Here is a 13,509-nt window from a genome sequence, read left to right as displayed (position 1 = left end):
GATCTATAATGCCCAAACCGCCCTGAGCCAGCGGAAGTGTAATAACTGCCCATGCAACCTTTGCCCGAGCTGGCTGACCGTCCCGCCCAGACCACAGAAAGTTCCTGATCAGCCTCTGTACCTGGCTGATGCAAGAGCTCGAGAAAATCCAGCAAGACGTAATGTACCACATGGTCGCTAACAGCACCTGATTTGCCACCACCACCCTCCCAGCCAAGGATAGTCGAGCTGTACTCCAATACAATAGCTTCTTCCGAATGCTCAGAAGAAGCGGGGCAATCTGCTGCTCAGGTGACAAATCGAGGCCAATCTGGCATCCCAAATACCGCACTGCTGTGCCTGGAGGAATCCATCTAAAACCGGGGTCCGGGCTCCATGCCGGAGTGGGTGCACTACTGATCCAAAAGGCCACTGTCTTGCGCCAATTGATCAATGCTCCCGAAGCTGCACTAAAAACCTGGAGCGACTGCTCAGCCCGAGTAAGATTGGTCTCTTGGCCATGCAAAAACAAGCCCGTGTCGTCTGCAAACTCAGCATCAAGCAAATCTTCCCCCCGGACTGGGAGCTGAAGTCCTCTCAAACCAACCTCCTCTGCCGTCAAATACATACTCATAGCCTCCGCAAAGAAGAGGAAAAGGAAAGGGGCGAGAGGACACCCCTGACGGACTGATCTGGTCAGCTCAAAACTCGGCCCCCGTCCTCCTGCAATCAGCACCTGGCTGCGAGCTGTGGAATACAGAGCTGCCACCCCTCTGATCCATCCTGGCTCAAAGCCCAGGCGAAGCATAGTGCCCTCTAAGAATCCCCAATCAACTCTATCGTATGCCTTCTCAAAATCGAGAAGCATCACGACCAAGTCCTCGCCAAGAAATCTAGCTCGGGCCGTCGCCTCCCAGAAAGTAAAGATGTTGTCAAGGATACTGCGCTCCTTGACAAATCCTGTCTGAGTAGCATGAATCAACTCCCCCAGGAAGGGCTGGATCCTCAAACTCAAGGCCTTTGCTAAGACCTTGTAGACAGTATTGAGGATCGTAATAGGCCTCCAATGCCGAATGTCATCTGATACTCCCTCCCCCTTGGGGATAAGATAAATCAAGCCCTCTGAAAAGCTCTGCGGCATCACCCCAGTGTCCAAAACATGCTGAAAGCCCCTGCGGAGGCCTGGTCCCAAGAGGTCCCAATAGCGCATAAAAAAGCCGGCGTCAGTCCGTCCTCCCCTGGGCAACTATGTCGCGGCAGGACCCTCAAGGCCTCGGCAAGCTCAATCTCTGACAAAGGCGCACCTAGAACTGTACGCATATGGTCTGTGACCCTCCTCTGCACATGGGCCCACACAGTCTATCTGCAAACATCTCGATCCTCAGTGGCTGGCTCCGCTGAAAGCAGGTCACTATAAAATGCAGTGGCAATGGCTCTGATCTCCCCGAGCTCAGTAGCAACCGATCCATCCGGTCTACTAAGCTGGCGGACTCCTGCTCGCGCATGACAGGGTCCAGTGATCTCAAAAAACTCCCCAGTCACTCTATCTCCAAGCTGCGTCCACTGAGAGACCTGACGACAATAGTAAAACTCATGTCTCTGCTCGTCTACCTCTCTAACCTCCTCTAATCTGTGGAGGCACATGAGCATATGCAAGGAATCCAAATGTTGTAAGGTAATCAACCTTAGGCTTTCATTTGTACCAAGCCTCAAACGGGGTAATGGTTTTCAAGGCTTTCATAGAGCATTGGTTCAAAACATGTGGCACTTCCATTAAAGACCTGTTCTTTCTTTCCACAACACCATTCTGTTGTGGATGTTACACTCATGCTTAATGCCTTTTTCAGCCAAGTATGCTTTAAAAGCATCAAACATGCATTCCCCCCCTCGATCAGTACGGAGGGTGATGGGTCTGCACTTTGCAACCTGTCTCATTTTCAGCCCTTGCAACATAGTGCTGAAAACACCTAAACACCTCAGATTTTTCTTTAAGAAGATGCATCCAAGAAAACCTAGAATAGTCGTGAATGAATGTCACAAAGTAAAGATGCTTTCCAAGTGATGGTGTCCACATTGGACCACACACATCATTATGTACGAGCGGTAATTTTCAAACAGCCCTCACTCACCCATCTTTTGGAAAAGCATTTCTTGTGCATTTTGCCTAAAATGCACCCCTCACATACATGTCTGGGTGGCAGCTCCACATGTGGCAAATCCTGCACTATTTGATGTCTTTTTAGCAACATCAAACTGCCATAATTCACATGCCCAAACCTGGCATGCCATAACTCCGCCTCTTGCATGGCAAAAGTAGAAGTGACCAAATATGCATCTTGTACTCTCTTTTCAAATGAATCCAAATGATACAAGCCCTGGTACAAAGTCCCAGAAGTGACTATCACATAGTCCTTCTCTCTACCCCTCACTGTGCATCTGTCATCCTCAAAATTGACCACATAACCTCTTTTAGCTAAAGAGGAAACTGACCGTAAATTCTTCTTAATGCCAGGTACATAGAGTACATCTGTAATGCATATATCAAATCTGTCTACAGCTATGAGAATGATCTCACCAATCCCTTTGACGGGATAAGAAGAATTGTTAGCACATGTGACCTTCTTTCCTTCTAAGGTAACCCTCAAAGACTTGAACAAATTCCTCATAGAGGTAATATGTCTTGAGGCACCACTATCAAAATACCATTACTGTCTCATTCACATTGAGAGATACATGCTCCTGTGATGCATCATAATTGCAAACCAAAAGAGCCCAATCATCCTGCACAAAATTAGTTGAATCATTAGCTTTGCTTGCAAAAGCATTAGAAGAGTCCACAACCAAACCAGATTCCTTCTTCTCCTTGGCCTGTCTCTTCTTGCACTTACTAATGTAGTGCCCTGGCTTTTTGCAATAATGACACTTGGCCTTCTTTTTGGACTGATCTACATCACTCTTTCCTTTGTTTGATGGCTGTCCAAAATCGGTCTTAGACTGATAATAGCCACCCTTTGCCTTGCCTTTGCCCTTATCATTGGCAACAAAAGCTTGATCACTGCCGCGTATCATGGAAGATTTATTCTTCCGCGTTTGTTCCTCCTGTAAAAGCAAACCAACCAACTCCTCAAACATAAGGGATTTAGGGTTACCGCTCATGGACAAAGTAAGAGAAGTGTGGAAGTTTAGGTAGGATTCTAGAAAGTAAGTGTAGTGTCTTGGGGACTAACTCCCTTTCAGTAGCAATGACTTCATCAATGTTAAGCAGCTGCTCCCAAAGATCCTGGATCTTCGTAAGACGATCAACCATTATCCCCTTCGTTCATTTGCAAGTTTTCTAGCTCTTTCTTCAAATACGCAACTCTGGCCTCATTTTTGGCTTGGTACATAGTCTCCAATACATCCCATTCACACTATGAGGTTTTGCATGAATGGATGTCACGAATAATGGATCTCTTCACTAACAAAGAGATCGAGGCCATAGCCTGAGCATCATGTCCATCCCATCTGCATTGTTCCTGAATGGCAATTGTAGGTGCAGGGGCTGCTGAGCATTCCGGCCAGCCAGCAGTAGGTGCAATGTCTGCAAGTCTAGGCTCGTCACCACTGACAAACCCCCAAAGGCTTTTGCCCGCAGCCAAGTTTGCTCAAGTATTCTCTCAATGTCTCTTCTCACTCATTTTTTTACCAAACAATTTTTGCTTCAAGAAAACCTTTTGAGTTATTTATCTTCTTACCAAACAAATTTTCCAATTTGTCCCATACCTCATTAGCACTCTTGTTAAAGTCCACATGGTGAACAAGATGGTCAGACAATGCAAGCCCGATGAGAGCAATGGACTTGTCATTTCGGTCTTGCCAAATTTGAATCGTCTCAACTCCTTCGTTGTTGCCTAGTTCCTTGTCGGTGCCATTGACCACGGGCCACAAGCTGTCCCTCATCACATAAAGACGTAGTTTTGTCTGCCATGTCGAGAAGTTGATGCCATTGAACTTGTCTATTCCAAAACTTCCCTTGCTGCTCTCCATGGTTTTGAAACCCTTAAGTATCTACAAAAAGCCCTAAACTTTGATGAATGAGAATGCTTAATCAAATGATTGTTACCATATGCTTGGAAAGCCCCAAATCTCATGTTGTTGTGTCATGTTGTAGGTACTCATGGATGACGATGGTGCTGCACTGAAGATGGGCTGCATTTTTTTCTCTAATTTGGTTCCTGGACGTGCTTTGTTTTCCACTCCACATGTTGTGGTGCTTGCGTTTAGCTCCAGGGCATAGTTGGAACAACAGAGGACCTCTTCTTCCTCGTTAATGGCTGAATGTTGGCTGAATGCTGGCTGCCAATTCTATCACCTGCTGGACAGCACCGATGACCTGCATTTCCTTCTACAGGCTGCCAAGACGAGGCATTTTGCTTCAACACTACTGTGGGGTGCCTGTAGACCTCCTGTAGCTTGTGTTCTGATAGTTGTGCTCAACCATAGATGTGCAAGATTGCTCACAGATGGCTGCAAATTGTGGACAGCACGCGCCTCATGGAGTGGGAATGCATAGAGCACATAGAGGACGTGTGAAGTATGGACGAGGTGGTTAGGGTGGCTCAGATAAAATGAAGAAATCCATGGTGCCTTGATGAAGCATGTGCAAAGAGAGGGATGAAGGATCAAGCCATGACTATAGTATGGAGGATAGCCATGCGAAGAGTGTGTGTGTGGAGAGAGAGAGAGAGAGAGAGATAACAAAGCTCAAGAGAGAGACTTTAATAATGGTTATTCACACCCACACCAACTAACTCCGAAATACCCAATGATCTGCTCAATTGGGACACACCATATTGAATGTCTAGTGTCGTATTGCACAAGTAAATCAAGCATCCAACAACCTGGCTGTAAATCATGGCATCAAATGGTTCACCAGCATCATGAAGACTCAACCTAACACCTGGTTCCATAGAAGTAGAAACGGGCTTACAGTCTTGAAGTTTAAACCTCTTTAGCAACCCTTTTATGTACTTGGACTGAACATAACAATGCCATCATCACACTAGATAAATTGTATACTCAAATAGTAGTGCAACGGACCCAGATCTGTTATCTCAAATGACGAATGCAAAGACAAAAACAAAGCATTTGAAAGATCAAAAATAAATAAACTAACAAACCTAGCTACTAAGGAGAGGAAATCAAAAGATAATATCAAAAGAAGACTTTTAATTAAGACATTAACAAAAAAACAAACAAACAAACAAACAAAACAAAACAAAACAAAACAAACAAAAAAACAAAAAACAAGAAAACAAAAGAGAACAATTACATGAATGAAAGAAACTTTAAAAAATAAAAAATAAAAAACACACACACACACAAGCGTACACACACTTCTTTTTAATAAGAACTTAAACCTTTTGAGCTGAGATACTAAACAACAACACAAAATAGCAAAACAAAGAACTGTAAACTCCAGACCTAAAGCACTTAAGAGCCACAGCCAAACATTAAGCTAAACATTAGGTCCCATGAGTAGCATGTCATCCACATAAAGGATGAGCAGATTCAAATCATCTCCATCCTTCCAAACATAGAGGATGCTCTCAGTTGATGGGCTATTTTTATGAATACTTTCCGTGCTCGTATCGAGAACTTATTGTACGTATGGTACCTAACGTTTCTAACCACCTTGATTCAATGCTAGATTGTAGAGCTGGAGTCCATGCAGCAAGGCAAGTTCTTGAATCAAAGAAGGAGCAGCCTTAACAAGTCTTTGGACAGCATTACAACCTTTTTGTTCATGCATTGTAGCTCAATCTCGATACAGTTTACAGCATTTTATGTGTTCATCATTGCAATATTCAATAAATAGGTGAACACTTATCTAGACTTTGTGTACTTGCAAGATTATGTCTTTGACTACTGTTAATTAGCATCTCTACTCAACGTTTAATTAGGGAATAATCAGGATGCCCCCATAGTACTCGTGTTACACATATCGTGCCTTCATTGTCCATCGGTGTCTTCTCAACATACTTCATTATTGACACTATGACTTGTTCAGGTATAGGGGATGCCCTAAGGAACTCCCACCACAGTAGTTGCACGTATTGTATCATTGTTGTCTCATGGGCCAGTTCAATACCCCGAAAATGTTAATCAACCCCTCTCTTGTTTAATGCATTAAACACCAAAAAAATTGCCCAAAAAGACAAAATTTTGTCAAGGCTTAATTCCATACCTTGGGAAGTGAAGAGAGCTTGACCCCAAATTGACGAAGGGCACAGGCGGCCAGACTCTCTGGTGTGGCCTCATCTCCGGTGTAAATGACACATGCGAGATCGGGATCTTCTTCTTGGAGGGCTCTGACTGCACACCACAGCACCCGCTCTCCTCCACCCCCATCATTGGCGTAGGGGTGAAAGAAGCCCACCGCATATTCCTTCTTTCGGTATCCCAAATAACGAAGGAGCAGACAAGCGCATGAGAAGATCAAACCCACAACAGCTGCTAAGAGGTACCGCATGCTGTGTGAGGAATGAATCTCTCTCTCTCTCTCTCTCTCTCTCTCTCTCTCTCTCTCTCTCGGTGGCCGGAAAACAAGTTTTATTATCAAATTTCCTTAAGGTTGCACGGTCTTTACATAAAAATTTATATATATGATGATATAACACACTATTTCGAGAGTTCCATAAAATTGTCTCTACCCACGTGGCAAAAGTGTAAGGGTAGCGCAGACTATGCACAAGTGGAGCCTCAACACTATCTCCCACAAGGTCTTAGGCTGGGTTCAGACGAGGCGGCGGCAGTACGCCTACAGCCTGTACGCGCCAATCGATTGGCTCCAACTCTCCACGATCTGTTCACACGAGGCAGCGGCAGTTACCAGCAGCATAGCCACGTCGCGGTAGAGATCGCAGTGATTATTTGCCGACCCCCCCCCCCTCGCCTTTGGATCTGCCGCCCTCCACGTAGGAGGCATGCGTTGAGTTGGCACCCCCCCCCCCCCCACCACCACCATTCAATTTTTAATCCCTTTTCTCTTCTATTCTCCAACCACCCAAACGTTCCAATTTCCAACATTTGTATTCCCAACAATTTCCAACGTCCACATCTCGAGACCAACGTACCAAAACTTCAAAAGGGACCCTATAAAATGTGACCATTGTACACTGTCCAGCCCTTGACAAAAAACCAGAGAGTACACCATTTCTTGGAAGTAGCGAAGTACAAACTTTTGGAGCTCTGTAGACTGTGACACAGGTGAAGATGAGCTTATGGATTAATGTTGCAATCTATTACAATGTTCCCTCCCTCTTCATTTTTTAGTGGGTGCAATGGTGTTTGCAATTTCACACTACTTAATATATGGTGTACTAATGCTCCTTTATAAATGTGTGTTTGCAATTGTAGATTCCTCTTGGAGAGAGCATTGCTATGTCCGAACAAAAGGTGACAAATGAAGACATGTCGACTTGCTTCTTGGGTTGTGTTGAACGCATTGAGCGCATGCTAAACTTCTCTCTTCTTGTATGTTGTAGGTACCATGGACTCCAACATGCCGAACCAATTCATTGATTCCCAAAGGGACGATGACGACGCCATTCTCTCCCAAGCCACATTCCATCAACGAAACTTCTATCCTTTCCCCCATCCACCTTTCCCAATGCCCCCTCATGGGTTCACCGCCATGCTTACCTCTCCCTCCCCTGGCACCTCCTTCTTATTTAGGCCTCCTAACCATAGCATCACTCCGCAACCACCACAAACCTCGCCTCCTAAGTGCCTCTCAAAATATTTCACCTATGGTTCCACAACCATCTCCTTACATACCTCAACCTCCTCTAAGTGCCTCTAATCCTAATTCACCTATGGTTTCACAAACTTCTCCTTTCACACCTCAACCATCGCCTAGCCCATGCCCTAACTCCATGCCCTCTCAATCCACCAAAGGTCGTGGAAAGCCTTCAAAGAGGAAGTCTCAAACGGATGAGGATGTGGTGCAGGATAGCCAACCTCCATCCAAGAAGACAAAGGCCTCCAAGAAGAAGGTGGTTGGCGATTTGGGAGGTGACGATGACAATGACGCCAAAGGTGGCAAGGGCAAGTGGAAAGACTTTTGGGTTGACCAGTTGATTCATGTTAGGGGGGGGATGAACGAGGATTTTAATAATCCTGTAAAACAAGGGGTTAACTTGTGGGCTAAGGTTGCCACACAACTTGCATCCACTTATCCAGATTTCGACAAAGATAGTGAGGGTTGTCGCAAAAAATTTCAAGCAGTTCTTGCACAATATAGGATAGATAAAGTTCACAATAACATTTCTGGCAATGACAGGAGGCATACTTGCAAATGGTACGATGTGGTGGACGAATACTACCACAACAGAGCAACGTCCACCCCTCTAAGCCATGCTTCATCCACCCCACTAGATGATGTTCCGCTTGCAGGTTGTTCCACTACTGAAGGCGAGGTCGACAAAGAACTAGAGAAGGGCCAGTCATCCGTTCCTCCAATCCGTCGAAGTACTCCTAAGGCTGAGGAGTCCTTGGCTCAAATGGCGGACACTGGACGGCAACTAGTGGAGGATCTCAAGGACAATTCTAGCCGTCAGGATGCCCTAGAGAGAGAGCGACTTCAACTCATGGCAGCAATGCATGCATCCATGAGTGGATACCTCAAGTACGCTAAAAGTCGTGACAAGTCGCACATGACTCCTAGGAATCCAGCTTTATGTCTTTCAGTTTTGTAGTGTACTCTATAATTTTTCCGTCATCCAAGGTTTCCACCCATTAGGGTTTTCCAAATGCAAACTTGCAAATGTTTTGTTGTGTAGTATTTGTTGATTTTAGTTGGCTATTTATTCTCATGCTAATATTCTTGTGGTCAACCACTGTCTTGCAGGTTCCAATGGTCATGTCTAAGGAGTTTGCACTCTATTGTGCATGGTTGTGCTCCTTAGCTATCAATGAATTGCTTAAGGGACCAACCATGCATAATGATGAGGCATTAGTCCAATCGTGGCTCCATGTAACTCAATGCATGGCACGTTCTGTCAACTTTAGGAAGATTTCAAACCGTAGAAGGGGTCATGAGCCTAGGAGATCTTGGGCTTATCCACGACCTCAAGGCTTTTTAGAACGCTTCTTATTGAGTGCATACAATGCAAGCATGTTTAAGCGTCGCTTGCGAGTGAGTAGAGAAACTTTTCATTACCTTTGTCGAAAACTTTCTCCCTCAATGAGCAAGACGAGCACAAGCATGCGGCAAGCAATATCTGTTGAAAACAGAGTGACAATAGCTCTTAGTAGGCTAGCTACAGGTTCAGGCCTAGAAATGTTAGGTGATCTCCATGGTTGTGCAAAGAGCACAAGCTGTCGCATAGTTATAGACTTTTGCATAGCAATTGTCACATCAGGTCTAAGAGATCTCTACATTAGGTGGCCTTCACCTTCACGGCTCAGATAAAATGAAGAAATCCATGGTGCCTTGATGGAGCATGTGCAAAGAGAGGGACGAAGGATCAAGCCATGACTATAGTACGGAGGATAGCCATGCTAAGAGTGTGTGTGTGGAGGGAGAGAGAGAGAGAGAGATAACAAACCTCAAGAGAGAGACTGCACAAGTCAAATGATACTCCATGTTATAATAGAATCACCTAAGTGCATGCTTTTTATAGGCATCAAGCCTTATCTTTTGACCTAGACTTTAATAATGGTTATTCACACCCATAGAGGGTGTTCACACCAACTAACTCCGAAATACCCAATGATTTGCTCAATTGGGACACACCATATTGAATGTCTAGTGTCGTATTGCACAAGTAAATCAAGCATCCAACAACCTGGCTGTAAATCATGGTATCAAATGGTTCACGAGCATCATGAAGACTCAACCTAACACCTGGTTCCATAGAAGTAGAAACGGGCTTACAGTCTTGAAGTTTAAACCTCTTTAGCAACCCTTTTATGTACTTGGACTGAACATAACAATGCCATCATCACACTAGATAAATTGTATACTCAAATAGTAGTGCAACGACCCAGATCTGTTATCTCAAATGACGAATGCAATTCAGCTTTGAATGCTGAAATATTGTCATCATTAGGCCCCATGAGTATATACTTTCACAAGGCCAGAAAAATCTGAACTTACGAATTGAGAGATTTGAGAAAGAAATAATAGTGAAGAAGGATAAAGACAAAAACAAAGCATTTGCAAGGTCAAAAATAAATAAACTAACAAACCTAGCTACTAAGGAGAGGAAATCAAAAGATAATATCAAACGAAGACTTTTAGTTAAGATATTAACAAAAAAACAAAAAACAAACAAACAAACAAACAAAAAAACAAAAAACAAGAAAACAAAAGAGAACAATTACATGAATGAAAAAAACTTTAAAAAATAAAAAATAAAAAACACACACACACACACACACACAAAAGCATACACACTTTTTTTTGATAAGAACTTAAACCTTTTGAGCTGAGATACTAAACAACAACACAAAATAGCAAAATAGAGAACTGTAAACTCCAGACCTAAAGCACTTAAGAGCCACAACCAAACATTAAGCTAAACATTAGGTCCCATGAGTAGCATGTCATCCACATAAAGGATGAGCAGATTCAAATCATCTCCATCCTTCCAAACATAGAGGATGCTCTCAGTTGATGGGCTATTTTTATGAATACTTTCCGTGCTCGTATCGAGAACTTATTGTACGTATGGTACCTAACGTTTCTAACCACCTTGATTCAATGCTAGATTGTAGAGCTGGAGTCCATGCAGCAAGGCAAGTTCTTGAATCAAAGAAGGAGCAGCCTGAACAAGTCTTTGGACAGCATTACAACCTTTTTGTTCATGCATTGTAGCTCAATCTCGATACAGTTTACAGCATTTTATGTATTCATCATTGCAATATTCAATAAATAGGTGAACACTTATCTAGACTTTGTGTACTTGCAAGATTATGTCTTTGATTACTGTTAATTAGCATCTCTGCTCAACGTTTAATTAGGGAATAATCAGGATGCCCCCATAGTACTCGTGTTACACATATCGTGCCTTCATTGTCCATCGGTGTCTTCTCAACATACTTCATTATTGACACTATGACTTGTTCAGGTATAGGGGATGCCCTAAGGAACTCCCACCACAGTAGTTGCACGTATTATATCATTGTTGTCTCATGGGCCAGTTCAATACCCCGAAAATGTTAATCAACCCCTCTCTTGTTTAATGCATTAAACACCAAAAAAATTGCCCAAATAGACAAAATTTTGTCAAGGCTTAATTCCATACCTTGGGAAGTGAAGAGAGCTTGACCCCAAATTGACGAAGGGCACGGGCCGCCAGACTCTCTGGTGTGGCCTCATCTCCGGTGTAAATGACACATGCGAGATCGGGATCTTCTTCTTGGAGGGCTCTGACTGCACACCACAGCACCCGCTCTCCTCCACCCCCATCATTGGCGTAGGGGTGAAAGAAGCCCACCGCATATTCCTTCTTTCGGTATCCCAAATAACGAAGGAGCAGACAAGCGCATGAGAAGATCAAACCCACAACAGCTGCTAAGAGGTACCGCATGCTGTGTGAGGAATGAATCTCTCTCTCTCTCTCTCTCTCTCTCGTATTTGTGAAAACAAGTTTTATTATCAAATTTCCTTAAGGTTGCACGGTCTTTACATAAAAATTTATATATATATATATATATATTTTATATATATATATATATATATATATATATATGATATAACACACTATTTCGAGAGTTCTATAAAATTGTCTCTCCTCTCTCTACCCACGTGGCAAAAATGTAAGGGTAGCACAGACTGTGCACAAGTGGAGCCTCAACACTATCTCCCACAAGGTCTTAAAGACCCTTGTCGGGTGGCATCAATGGATGGCATTAATCAAAATCGTGACGCCTTTCTTGGGCCGTTAGATCAAGTAAACTATGTCGGCATATTGCGAAGTAAACTAGGGATGAAAAACATAGAATATAATGGTTTGAAACCACATGGTTTTGTTGCTTGAAGATATAGTGTAGTGGTAGGATGTTTCCAACGGTAGTTCAAATCCTCTTTTGCACGTAACATCTTGCTACAAATTTTTCGAAGTCCCAAACCCAAATTCACCCTCATCCCATGATGGAAACTACGAAGTAAACTATGTTTTGTTGTTGAAACTAGGAAGTAAACTATGCTCGTTTAGTAAACTAGGAAGTAAACTATGATCGCTTAGCAAACTACAAATAAACTAAGATGAAATTTTTCCAGTTTTTTATAGTTTACTCGACGTAGTTTACTTGTCCGAGTTTACTTTATCCAACGGCCCAAAAAAGGCATCGTGATTTTGATCAATGCCACTTGACAAGGGTCTTAAAGACCCCGTGGGAGATAGTGTTGAGGCGAGTGGAGGCAATGCCGTAGCAGTGTGCGAGTGCAGAACGTATAGGATATATACATGGTAATTGGTCACATTATGTGAACAATAAGCAACATCGAAACATGCAAGAAAAAAATGATACATTGGTGAGTCTTAAAACTCGTAATGATGTGATGATACTGATGATGCTTGTAAAGTGGAAAGGTTGTATGATTGTAGGAATGAACAAGAACAATGGTACATATATAGAGGGCCCCACATGACATCACATGGTTAGCGGTTTACATATATGGAGAAGTGGTGGATAGAGCAAATGTAGTTTTGATATCCTTACGCTCCCCAATAGAATGAAAAAGCTATTGAGAGAATAAACATAACACTTATGAATAGTGCTAGAAGCATGTTATAAGAGAAGCATATCCCTAATCCAGTTTTGGATTGAAATAATGAACACAAGTTATTACTTGAGAAACTGGTTGCCACAAGAGAAAGTGGATCACCGCATATGAAGCATTTACAAATAAAGATAGCCATTTGAGAATATTTGGTTGTGTTGGCTTTATTTATATTGCTGATAAGTTAAGGTAAAATCTTGATGCAAAAGTAAGAAAATGCTTGGTTATTGGTTATTATGACCAAAGAGATATATGACCCATCTACAAGGAAGTGATTGTTTTAAGATATGTTTTTGATGAGGATGAAAATGGAATACAAGAAAGCCCACTCACTGAGAACATACATAGATGTCCAAAGCATGGGAAGAAAGAGAAGAAGGTGAAGTTGATGGTGAAGAAGACAACTAGTTTAATGCTGCATGAAAGCATTTAGTCCAAGAAACAAAAGCACCTTAGATAGTGTCAAAGAGAAACAAAATAGCCCCAAAGGCTTACATACATTACCAACAGTAGCCCATCCATTTAGGAAACAAATTATACTTAGAATTGATGTAAGTGGAAGAACTCATTTTCTACAAAGATATAGTACAAGATACAAAGTGGAAGCAAGCAAATGATGTATAGGTGAATGCCCTACACACAAGAATCTTATTGGAGTGGAGACAAAGGTAGCGACACACACATATGCCACAAGCAACAAGCAACAAGCAGAGTGAAGCACAACACTTAAAGTAGATTGATAAGAATGAGTGAAGTAC

At 42.8% G+C, this 13,509-nt stretch overlaps 1 protein-coding gene across 2 annotated transcripts in view; it reads right to left on the bottom strand.

The window, feature by feature from the left end:
• The window catches only part of LEW3 (UDP-Glycosyltransferase superfamily protein), a 45,063-nt gene extending 33,418 nt beyond the window's left edge, over positions 1-11,645 (bottom strand). The window contains exon 1 of one of the 2 annotated variants that reach the window (XM_086822902.1): positions 11,271-11,645. In XM_086822902.1, the coding sequence (XP_086679028.1) occupies positions 11,271-11,555 (285 nt within the window). In that variant the 5' untranslated portion in view covers positions 11,556-11,645. Of the gene's footprint in view, positions 1-6,205; positions 6,592-11,270 lie in introns of those variants that run through there. The other variant, XM_086822901.1, reaches the window with a different exon arrangement.
• Between the last annotated feature and the right edge of the window lie 1,864 nt (positions 11,646-13,509).

This window comes from Cibotium barometz, chromosome 29, assembly GCF_041138505.1.
Source record: "Cibotium barometz isolate CiBa-2024 chromosome 29, ASM4113850v1, whole genome shotgun sequence".
NCBI classification, from domain to species: domain Eukaryota; kingdom Viridiplantae; phylum Streptophyta; class Polypodiopsida; order Cyatheales; family Cibotiaceae; genus Cibotium; species Cibotium barometz.
Note: the sequence above shows the minus strand (reverse complement) of the source record. Positions and strands in the feature narration are given on the sequence as shown.